Genomic DNA, 12441 nt, shown 5'->3' with positions numbered 1-12441 from the left:
ACCACGTTCGCTGCAAAGTTTGCGAAACGTCGGGATAATAATATAATGAATAAATCGCGTTTAAAATCTTGAATTTCTTGTGAGGTGTTTAGCAAGTCTATTTCGAAGCGAACTAATTTATTTTGTAGCTTATGCCCCGACTTCACCGATATCTATACTACTACACAATACTTGGATTATCTATTACCGCTTTTTTTGGGAATTTTTCGTGATCAATAGTTTTTAATAGTTGCAGGCTTGTTACAGGAATAAGTTTAACTTTTCTCTAACACAATTCCTATATGAAAATTAAGATGTATATCCTTACATAGCTAGCTTGTGTCAATTATTAAAATCTGTTTGGTCATTGAGTAGCACCCAAAATATTAGTGTATACTTTTTCATATCTATACTAATATTATAGAGTTTGTTTGTTTGAACGCGCTAATCTCGAGAACTACTGTTCCGATTTGAAAAATTCTTTCGGTGTTAGATAGCTCATTTATCGAGGAAGGCTATAGGCTATAAATCATCACGCTACGACCAACAGGTGAGGAACCACGGGGGTGAAACCGCGCGGAGCGGCTAGTATAGGATATAGAGAGGGATAAATAACAACAAATTTTATGAGTAATTATTTTATTTATACAATGTTACTGATGAACTGACAGTAAACAAATTTTTATTTCAAGAAAAGCAACATACTTTAAGCATACGAAAACATTTATGTACAGAGTAAGCTCGCTCTTGAGACACTCTTCATACAACCACAACATTTATACTAAATAGATAACAAAATTTCTAAGTATATTACACATATATTTACAACGGCTACACACAGCCTCGAGACATAAATACTGAAACTTTCATACTAAATTAACATTCAAATAATATAGCTCCAGTTTATAAACATACAAAATAAATATGTATTTAATAAGTTATTTTTAGGATTATTTCAGATGTTTCAGACAGACATCGAGAGAATGAATGCAGTATCATAAAATGAACTAATTCTAGGAATTGCATGGTATCGAATTATGCCTTCACATATTATTTAGTATGTATGTGGATTCATATTGAAAATACAAATCGGTTTTTTGAATACGCCGACATTTTAATATTAGTCGTATTCAATGAAACAACACAAGTAACAATTGGTAATCTATTATACACGGAAAATGGAATCTAAAACATTTAGATAAAAACCTTGTGATACTAATCAATATCACAACTTTAGGAGAAATAACAATATATTCACATCGAAATTCAACATCTATTTGTTACGGTAGCAAAAAAAATGGACACCAATGCGTCTATATAACACAGATGTTACGGAGAACTACACATAAACTGTCAACTTTGTACCGGTGCTTCAACATCTGAAATTCAATTGTCCTAGTCACTTATTTAGCCACAAGTCTGGTGGGGGCGGGGCGCTATCTGAACTTGCTGGAGCGAGCCCTGCCCGCTGAGCGGAGCCTTCGCCCCGCGCTGGGGTCTACTCTAGCCACGCGCACTACTGGCAGCCAGTCACAAAGTCCCTGCAACGCTCGCTTCTTCTTCCTGAAATCCACCTTTTCCTCGCCTTCTGACGACGTCCGTTTCTCGGATTCCTTCGACGACCGCTCGCTACATTTATTCTCTATTAAATTCTTATCTACATTCTCAGACTTATTCTCTCCCACGTCCATGGGACACGCCAGCTCGAGCTCCTCAGGATCCGACGATTTCTTATTAGCTACGGGTGTTTCTTTAGATTTCGACTCTTCGGTTAGAGTGTTATCGTTTTCAACTTCTGAATGGTTCTCGTCTGCTTCGCTGAGCGTTTCGAGATCTGGTTCAGCCGACGACCTGTCCAAACTGCCATCCACTTTTTCCCCCTCTGTGCTGCTGTTTCGGGAACCTTTCTTCTTGTTCCTCTTCGTCGGCCAGCCCGTCCGGTTCTTCTTTTTGAATTTGCCGCGTCTGTCTCTCGTCTTGACCGTGTCCTGTTTTATTTCGTTCCGGATAAGATCGCAGTTTTCGCACTCTGACACTAAACTGGACATATCTAGGATCGCTTTCGAGGTAATAACGGACGCATCGCAGTCCATTAATTCCTCTGATACATCGTAATCCGACGCGTCTTCGAATACTTCAGACAGGAATTGCTGTAACCTCTCCGAAGCCTCTTGAGTTTCTGTAAGTATTGGTTCTACTTTGGAGTGAGTATCACTAATTGTCTCTTCGGAAGCTGTTGATTTAGAGTCGTCAACATTTTTCCGCCGATGCAGGAGGCCGGCTGAGCCTAAAATGGCTAACGTAGAAGCATGTTCTCTTGGAGATTTCCTGGGATGACTTTCAAGTGCTAGAATGGCGGCTGTGCGCTTTCTAATCTTTTGTTTTTTCATTCCCCTAGTCCCGTATGAACGTGAAGGCCCAGGTTTCTCCTCGCGGCGAACGAGGTCACTTAACGGACAACAATTTGGCTTTAAAGGTGGTAACTGACCAATTTCGTATGGTAACTTTGGTGACTTTGAGTAAAGCGCTGTAACAAAAAAAGGTAAGGTTAATAATAATACTAATATTATAAATGCGAAAGTAACTCTGTCTGTCTGTCTGTTACTCAATCACGCCTAAACTACTGAACCAATTTTCATGAAATTTGGTATGGAGATATTTTGATACCCGAGAAAGGACATAGGCTACTTTTTATCCCGGGAAAATGACGCAATCCCGGAAATCCCACGGGAACGGGAACTATGCGGGTTTTTCTTTGAGTGCGCGGGCGAAGCCGCGGGCGGAAACCTTGTACCTTATAATGAGACAATAATAATATCATGGAATAACTTTTTCAATAAGAAAAACATATAGTAATAGCTGTTTCATGCTTTAAAATCCATAGTTAGTAATTCATATTTACCGAAATACTGAGGAACATTCTTAGCAACAACCTTGTCTTGATCCTGCCGCTTGAACGTCTCAAACCAAGGCTCGCTATGTGGCACAGATTCGAAAGCGAACTCCAACTGTTCGACTGCCGGAGTGTATTTCAACTTGCCGTCTTCCCATTTCATACACTTTTCTGAAGGTTCTTCTCTGAGTGGACTGACTTCTGGTTCTGGTTGTGGGGGTGTTTCTTCAGGCTCAGGCGGTTTACTCGGTGGCTGTAATCTTGGTCTACCGCACCCTCTCTTAGCCCTTTTAATCACTGGTGGTGCCCGACGCTTCCTTCTCTTATCTTCTTCCGGCCAGCTATCTTCTTCTGAGGATTCTTCTTTCAACGCTACCGGCCTGGCAAGCCTTTGCCTTTCTGTTGCGGGCGGAAGCTGCGGCGATGCCTTTTTCCTTGTTTTGGTGTTAATTATCGCGTCATCATCATCGGAAGAAGTAGAACTAGTGGAGCTGGCGCGTTTTGGAAACATGAATTGTTCAGCCTCATCGCTCAACACTGATAGTTCTGAACGCCGCACTTTCCTGAACTTAACCACTAGTGGTTTTGTTCCGTTGCAAACGGGTAATTCCTTCTTCTTGGTGAATCCACCGCTCGACCGTAACTTTGTGCTCACGCCGACTACTTTATAATACTGGCGGTCCTCTGACTGTGTGGAATCACTCGTCTTCTTACTGCATCTGGTGTTATGTTTCTTTTCTTCATCGAGGCCGCCATTACGTCTCGGGCTTATATTGCCGTTGATAGCGTCTGGCGATTGAGATCTTTTGGAACGTCTGTTTTTTGGTTCGGAGTCACCGTTGCACAATTTGCGCAACGATCGTCTTTCACCGTTTACTGGAGTGGCTTTGTCAAGGAAGGTGTTGACATCTGCGCCGGAGGTTATAAGAGAGTCTAGAGCTAAGAAGTTAGCGTGGTTTCTGACGAACGCAAGATGGTGGGGCGTCCGTCGATGTGTGGTGGCGTCTGGGTAATCAACATTGCACATTTCACAATAACCACCCTTCTCTTCTTTTATTTCTTTTTCTTTTATACGAGGTCGACTCTTCCGCGTCATTCTGTAACAAGACAAACATTACAATAAATAAATAACGAACACATAGAACACTGTTACAAATTACAATCAAATTCACAAGCCGTAATATACAATTCTTAGAAAAATTTACATTTCTTGTTAAAAACTTACTTGTGACCGATATTATTGTTAGAAGGAATTGCGACGAGATTCTCCGGCGACTCTTTTTTCTCTTTCTTCTCCTTGGGAGGGTCGGGCTCTAGTGAGATCTGCGGCCACTCATCAAATTCCTTATACACAGGTCGGCACGGTCTGCAGAAAGAGGGAATTTATAAATACCATTGATCGCACATCGAATTTTTACTTCATTATAGGGGTCCATACTTGTCCAAAAATTCAATCTTGATAAAATGTTTACTGAAGAAGTTGACCTGCGCTTTACGCTGCGTGAAGAATGTGTCATACAGTTTATCCAATAGACTTATAGCCTGAAAGATGATAAATACATTGTAAGGATATATAATATATATATAGCGAAGAGATTGCGTATTATTTCCCAACCTTGTACTATTAAAAAGCAAATATTAAACTACATATATGAAAAACGAACAAAAATTATTTTCTAAGTTGTTTATTACTTGCAGGTTGAGAAATAATAAGTTAGGAATATTAGTAATAAAAGTTAAGTTGAAAAAGGGAAATATCTAGCACAAAGTTATTTTTATTAATAAAATTAGTTGACATGCAAATTCTTTAAGTTGCAACTATGCAATTTTTTGTAGCACAAGAAACAATAATAAAAGAAAACAATTCGCAAGGGTTCTTCTATATAATATTGCTAAACTACAATAGTTCACATGCTATTTACAAAAATTCAGACATATTGATTGCAAAATCCTTTCATGAACATTATTTTTAACTTGTCATGCAATAATTGAGTACTTAAGGTTTCAATTCAATATAGGATACTACTCTAAATACACCAATCATTTACAAAAACAACATTAGAAGCACTATGCTCAAGTTTTTAAAACTATGCACACATTTAGACTAATAGATATATGTAATAAAGAAGAAAGATTGGACACTTTTTTGTAGATTTAATTGTTAAATAAAAACAAAAAAGATTTATAACCACTTGTAATTACATTTTTATTGATATAGGCCATGTTGTATTTTTTAATATTCTTTGTAAATTTCGACAACCAACCAGGACAAGCAGTTTTTGTAGGGTGTAAAACACTAGTATATCAAGAGTAAATTACTATTTGGTGACCATTGATTAGGTGTGGTGTCGAGTAAAATTTTTCGAAGCGAACATTGGTACAGAAATATGTTACGATTTGTAAATTGTGAATATATCAGTAACACAATTTTTAGTCATACATGTACAGTGTATTGCAATGTGTAACTTGTGAAGATATCAGTATTACAGGTAAAGGAATCAGATTACTAGGGCCTTCATTGAATGACTAGGCTGAACAATGATTTAACTAAAGTCACTCAACGTCCGACTAGTTAGCTGATTGTAACATATTTATATCTCCTTTTAGTTAGTTAGTTGAAAAATAGCTCTTTGAACAGAGGAGATACAAAGCTCGGCATATTGTTGAATGCTTAGCGCGTACATTGAATCAAGTCTCCGCTAGTCATTCAATCAAATAGCAGATTCAACCATGTGGCGGCGACATGAACATTCCTATTATACCTGCCAAAGTGTATCGCATATGTAGCGAACACCACATACCTTTTGCACGGTGAGCTGCACGTAATTATGTTGCGCGTGCTTCGGCGATTGCGCGCGCAGTCTCTCGAGCATGGCATCGGCGCGGGCGCGGCTCTCACGCCATACCGCCGGCCGCTCGTCCGCGACCACGTGGGTGACGCGCGATGTTAGGAACACTTCTTCGCGCTGTTGGGGGAATTATAGCTATAGAATTGTTGAAATTATGTGTATACTAGCTTTCCGCCCGCGGCTTCGCCCGCATTTTCAAAGAAAAACCCGTTCCCGTGGGATTACCGGGATAAAACCTATCCTATGTGTTAATCCAAGTTACCCTCTATATGTATGCTTAATTTCATTGTAATCGGTTCAGTAGTATTTGCGTGAAAGAGTAACAAACATCCATACATACAAACTTTCGCCTTTATAATAGTATATTAGGATTAGGATTAGGATGGGGTGGATTTTTGAGACGGGTCAGTGAGGGCAGGTACCTTGACCGTTACAGCTATGAATGAAGTTACGGGTGAAAGAGAATGGTTCGCTTTTATTATTCTGGACTAACACTGACAAAGCCGCTAGTATTTTAATAATAAAATCAAGACTAGAAAGAAGACAATATTGTTTCCACTGCTTTTGAATTGATAAAGTTGAAGGTATATTAGTTATATAAACCTTTGTAAAAGGACAATATTGTATTCATGAGTTCTAAGTTGAGGGTAGTTTTATATTTGTAATGGTATTGAAATCATCTTAGAGAAGAGACTGTGTGTTGTCTGTTTAAGTTATGGGTGAATGCTAAGTCCCATGTAAGTAAAATGTGTTAAGACCACAAAGGGAAACACATGTAGATACAATCTTTAAATCAATAGTATCATCTTGAAAAATGTTATCAAGTCAACCGATAATGTGGCATAATTGTAAAATAATTTCTAAGTTAACAAAAACTCATGCTAAATTATGGCCTCGAGACTGCCTTTGGGTATAGAATGTGATGTAGGCACAAACTGTATTTATACAGTAGATTTTTATAAAAATACCACCTTCTTTATGTCATTTCATTCATAAAGTCACAGTCAAGTTATTGTTTATGAATTTAAATTGAGTTATAACCAGTGTAAACCAGCATGATGACATATTTGATCACTTGTCATTCTCAGTTCTTAAGTAGATATATGAGCGATCTTCTGTTAACTTTGTTCAAACATTATTGATTAATTCAAACTGGAATATTTTATTTCTAAACATGGATAAAAAAATCATCTATACTCAGTGATGATATTATATTTATTACTAGCTGTGCTCTGCAGTTTTACCTGCATTGCTCAGCTCCTGTTAGTCTTAGCATGATGATATAATATAGCCTATAGCCTTTCTCGATAAATGGTCACACTGAAATAATTTTTCAAATCGGACCAGTAAGTTCCTGAGATAAGCGCGTTCAAACAAACAAACAAACAAACTCTTCAGCTTTATAATATTAGTATAGATTTGAACTTATAAATATTATTTTATAAAATGTTCAAATGTTTGGAAATGACCCCACATAACTATCTACTTAAATATTTTCTACAAAAAAGGTCACCAACATTTCTGGAAGTGGTCCACTCCAGTGTTTAAAATGCTAACAAATGACATCACTTCTCTATTAATAATCCTGTCAATAGTTTGAAATCAGAGTTTTCGAGTATTATAAATAAGTTGAATTGAGTCATTTGAAAATGTTCCGACAACTTACTTAGTAGTTTTAAGTCATACATTTATATTTAAACTTATAGGTATTGTAAGTATTGTTATAAATTATAATATTACTGATAATATGCACCAGGTAGATAACCTGACTGACCCATCATATTATTGACTGTATTTCTCTGTAAATATTTTTTTTTTAAATGATGACATAAATCATGTTGCTGCAGTTGAATATTGAATTAAAATTATTTATATAGATTTTGTATTTTTTTAAATGCAACTGTTAAAAATAATGATTAATCTATAACAATAATTAACAAAAAAATAGCAATTTGTAAAAAATTGATTGGGTATGTTTTAAGTACAACCTTTTTAATATGAAATAATTGTTTAATTATATTGAATGTATTAAAATGTACAGGTTTGATAAATTATGTTAAATTAATAAAAAAAATTAAATAACAATATGCTGTGTTTTTATTCACTTTACTGTTTCTTGAAAGTAAATTCATAAAAATATATAAATAAGTAATTTAATTTAAAACAAACAAGTAAGAATTATCATATTTTTTTTTAAACTTCACAAAAATATTTGCAATGAATAAATAGAAATAAATAAAGATTAATTAGTAAAAAAAAAAAACACTGTTATTAATATTGATAAATACAAAAAATCAATTTAATATTTTTGAATTTTTTGACATATAATAATTATTAAAAGACACTAATTATACTGGCAACTCTTATAAGAACTGTCAAGACAATTTGAATTGTTGTGACATATTATTTTGTTTGGTAAAATGTAATGTGAAAGTCATCAAAAACACGTATTTTGACCTGAAAGGTGCACGTATGTGATTTCGTAACGTAAGAAAATTCCGTCCAGAATGCTGACGACGGTTATAAACAGACTCGACAACGGACTGTTTATCAAAACAAGAGAATTACGTGTCGTGGCACTCAAGTGACCGATTATTTCTATGCAATCCGAGTCCGTGCGCAATCATGGAGTTTTCCTTGAAATACACACGGCGAAATTGACGCCAGAACGAGCATCGCGCGGTACCCTGAATCGCGCCAACCGTCCCGCGCAAAAAAATAACACACTACCATCTTACATGCTATTTTCATCCTTAGCTTGACAATCTTAAGAATCATATCGCCTTGACAGTCTAAAAGCAATATCAACTGTCAAAAATTAAGCATACACACGCGTTAGCCAAAGAAAACTACATTTCAAACAGCTTTTAAATGGATGTATTGCAACGCAGCGTGATCGAACGCGGCGCGCGGCCTCGGCCCGTTGCATTTCGCTCTGCGACAGCGGCTCTAACGCGAGCGTACAAAAGATGACCTAAAATCGAACGCAAGCTACGCGCCTAACAAGCCGCTACAACAACTTAATTTTAAACTATTTTCTTATTAATTGTAACTAAAACCAAGTATAACACGGCATATGTGGATATTGGTAGTCGCATATACTCACACAAAAGCCGTCCGGAAGGCCCCCGCGCACCGCTTATCACAAAAATAAGTAACTATATACTAGTCACCGAGACGGGACACTTCGTCACTGCTTGAATTACATGGAAACACAATGTACACTTCATACGTCCACTGCACTGAATATTGTTTCCAAGCACTATCACATACAATCGCGTAATAACTACTTTTTAGTCTTATTTATATAGATTTACCTAATAAAATCGAAAAAGTAACAACAAACACAAATCTGTCATACAAGATGGAGATATTTTGCTGTAGTTTTTGTTACAGTCACTGGCAGCGCTAGTGTCGCTTGGAAGGGGAAAGGCATGCGATTGGCCGATTCTGATTACGTTCCATTCTATGTATTTTTTGTATATGAAATTATGATTCTAATTTTACATTTTAATTATTAAAAATGATTATATTTAATATATTCACATGTTTTTTCGCACTTCATTTTACATTAATTATTTTAAAACCTTATAATTTAGTTGCATGAATTATTGAAAATATAAGTTTTGCTTTTCTAAGACAAAATATTGTGAACCTGAACGTGCACGATGTTAAGAAGCCAATTCAAATATTCATTTATTTGTTTGAAATGTGAGGAAACTAATGACGTATATTATGAAACATCTTAGTCAGATTGTATCTATACGTATAACCCAAAAAATTCTAGGAATGTATAGCAAGGTTCTCAGGCATTAAAAACAAATTATTTTCGCGCCAAAATGAATAAAATACTTACTAGGCCCATGTCTTGCAGTCTTCGAGATAGAGATCGCGATATAGATGGTTCTTGTATATCCAAATAAAAACAGAAGTTTTTACGAACTGTAACAACAGAAAAGCTTAGGAATCGTTTCTTATGTAAAAATATATCAATGCTATAATTTATTATTCATACTCTTGTTATATTTTTCTTGTAGTTGCAAAGTCGAAACCATCGTGTTCATGAATAATATTTGTCACCAATATCTATCTATGCGTTGCACTACCACGTTGCAATGTTAAACACATGAAATATATTGCACTTATATGCCATTTTATTTACATATTGTAAAACGTTATATAATTAAAAACTAAACAAGACTTTAAAGTGCAAAATTCACACTATTTTTCGAATGACCCTTGTTTCGTTCGACCCTTGAAAGATGAAATGTCAGTGCCAGCTGTGATGACTTATGACAGATAAACAAAAATCGATGATCTATGGCAGATGATCAATAAGACAATCGATATTTATCGATTTTACTCTTTAAAAATTTAAGTATCCAAACTAAATTGTATTTAAATAATTATTTATAATTTAGATCAATACAATTAGGTCATATTGATCCAATTTTAAGGCTAATTTTTAACGAAGAACAAAAATTATGTATTTGATTTTATTTACAAATAAATTACGTAACTGCATTATTTATGTATAATTCTGTTGGGAATGCAATTGTCATATCTATTTTCATATCCATAAATGGCATCTCTATTCATTTTATAGCCCGTGATTCTGTAGCAAATGTTACACCGAATGACGAGCCCCGGGGCAGAACATAGGTAGGTACATCGTTTATATATACGTGCTTTATTGATTACTCGTGTTCAATGCTAGGCGTTTATGTATTGGAGTGGACGTCTGACGCACCTACACTTATATAGATATATGTAATACCTGTGGTAATACCTATGTACTGTTACATGTATACCCGTTATAGACACGCATAGGTAGTTGGGAATATGACCTATTTCGTAACAAGTTAATCTAGGTCATATGAATGTTACACTATAATTTATTCAAATATCAATTTTCTAGATATTTATTTTTAGAAATATGAAGTGTTCAAAACAATGTTCATCTAATGAGCGGCAAAAAATTTAAATTAACGTCTCTGAGTTTTGATAATTGAGTTTGGACCTGTCTTTGCTTAGTGAATCAATAGGTACGTATTTCTAATGTGGGATTAATCTAAATATTCGAATAGAATATTTTTCATTTTTCTTTGGAATTCATTTAACTAATAAGGTATTATAAATATTAATAGTCCGGGATACATCGCCCATTTTTGCAAGTGATTACTATCAAGCTAATTTTTCGTGAGTAGCTTTATTTTGATGAGATGCCCAATAATTTCATGTACGAAACTCTCGATTGTTGTAGCTTACAGAGGTAACAAGGATAAAAATTTTTGATTTGACGGCTCTCAAATATTTATTACGCAATTTGTAGGACAATATGTCTGTTGAATTATATAAGTATTAAATAAGTGAAAATAAAAAAATCAGCTGGTTAGTAATCATATATGATGACTTCGTTAACGATACACATTGGAAAGGGGGACTCATTGATCAAACCATAGATTTTGTAGGACAAATATTTTTTCGAATAATTTAGATAATTATCTTGAGATTGAACAAAAAAAAAACATTCTGTTAGTAATTAATATTTGAGAACCATCAAATCAAAATATTTTATCCTTGTTTCCTCTGGTAGCTACCACAATCGAGAGTTTTGTACATGAAATTATTGGGCATCTCATCAAAATAAAGCTACTCACGAAAAATTAGCTTGATAGTAATCACTTGCAAAAATGGGCGATGTATCCCGGACTATAATGAATTTATACATTACTTCAATATTTAACCAGAATAATAATTGATAATAGGTATAAGTATAACAATATTACATACTTCAAAGGCACTTATTTCTACCCAACTATTTTGGGCTGTTTCTATTCAGGCATACAAATTGCATAGTAACAAAATAAATCGATACTCAATAGATAGGTAAGTACCTATTTATTCCGATGTCTGCGCCAGTGTATTCAAGGTTGAAATCCATGTTGAAATATAGAATTCACGGAAGAATAGATGGCGTTTAAATAAATAACAGGGGATATTATTTTGGAAGATTACTATCACAGTTAATTTAATAAATATTATACTAGTAATTGTTATTCAATAATTATTGCTAACATATTCTCTATGGACACGAATGAAATAAGTTATTCCATTCTTTGCTCTAAAATGAGACATTATTTTATACTTATAGGAGCATATAAAACACCATTTTTATATTTGTTAATCCTCACCACTGAGCCACCACTTAAGATGTAGGTACTTATAATATAACACTAGCTTTCCGCCCGCGTTTTCAAAGAAAAACCCACATAGTTCCCGTTCCTGTGGGATTTTCGGGATAAAATCTATCCTATGTGTTAATCCAAGTTACCCGCTATATTTGTGCTAATTTTCATTGTAATCGGTTCAGTAGTATTTGCGTGAAAGAGTAACAATAAACAAACACACACATACACATCCTCACACACTTTCGCATTTATAATACTAGCTTTCCGCCCGCGTTTTCAAAGAAAATCCCCCATAGTTCCCGTTCCCGTGGGATTTCCGGGATAAGACCTATCCTATGTGTTAATCCAAGTTACCCTCTATAATTGCGGTTCAGTATTTGCGTGAAGGAGTAACAAACACACACACATCCTCACAAACTTTCGCATTTATAATATTAGTAGGATAGGATTTAATTGGTCAGATTTTTTTTGTATATTATCTTTTGGCATAAAATATCAGTTTGCATTCTACAGAAAAGCAGTTATAAAA

At 35.0% G+C, this 12441-nt stretch overlaps 1 protein-coding gene across 4 annotated transcripts; it reads right to left on the bottom strand.

Moving 5' to 3' along the window:
* Nucleotides 1-601: 601 nt before the first annotated feature.
* On the bottom strand, nt 602-9998 carry LOC149483649 (uncharacterized). Of its 4 annotated transcripts, XM_089702794.1 has the most exons (7): nt 9737-9998; nt 9578-9663; nt 5674-5838; nt 4311-4414; nt 4098-4238; nt 2882-3969; nt 602-2506 (listed from the first exon to the last, which is right to left on the bottom strand). In XM_089702794.1, exons 1-7 carry the CDS (start codon nt 9783-9785, stop codon nt 1416-1418), a joined length of 2724 nt encoding a protein of 907 aa, XP_089558920.1. In that variant the 5' UTR covers nt 9786-9998; the 3' UTR covers nt 602-1415. The 4 variants fall into 4 exon arrangements, with proteins under 4 accessions (XP_089558920.1, XP_089558921.1, XP_089558923.1 ...); XM_089702795.1 differs by lacking the exons at nt 9578-9663; nt 9737-9998 and adding an exon at nt 8828-9111; XM_089702797.1 differs by lacking the exons at nt 4311-4414; nt 9737-9998.
* Between the last annotated feature and the right edge of the window lie 2443 nt (nt 9999-12441).

This window comes from Colias philodice, chromosome 13, assembly GCF_061535455.1.
Source record: "Colias philodice isolate Cphi_HAF_F1 chromosome 13, ilColPhil1 Martin Lab GWU primary, whole genome shotgun sequence".
NCBI lineage: Eukaryota > Metazoa > Arthropoda > Insecta > Lepidoptera > Pieridae > Colias > Colias philodice.
The sequence above is the reverse complement of the archived record's forward strand: the minus strand, read 5'-3'. Positions and strand labels throughout refer to the sequence as shown.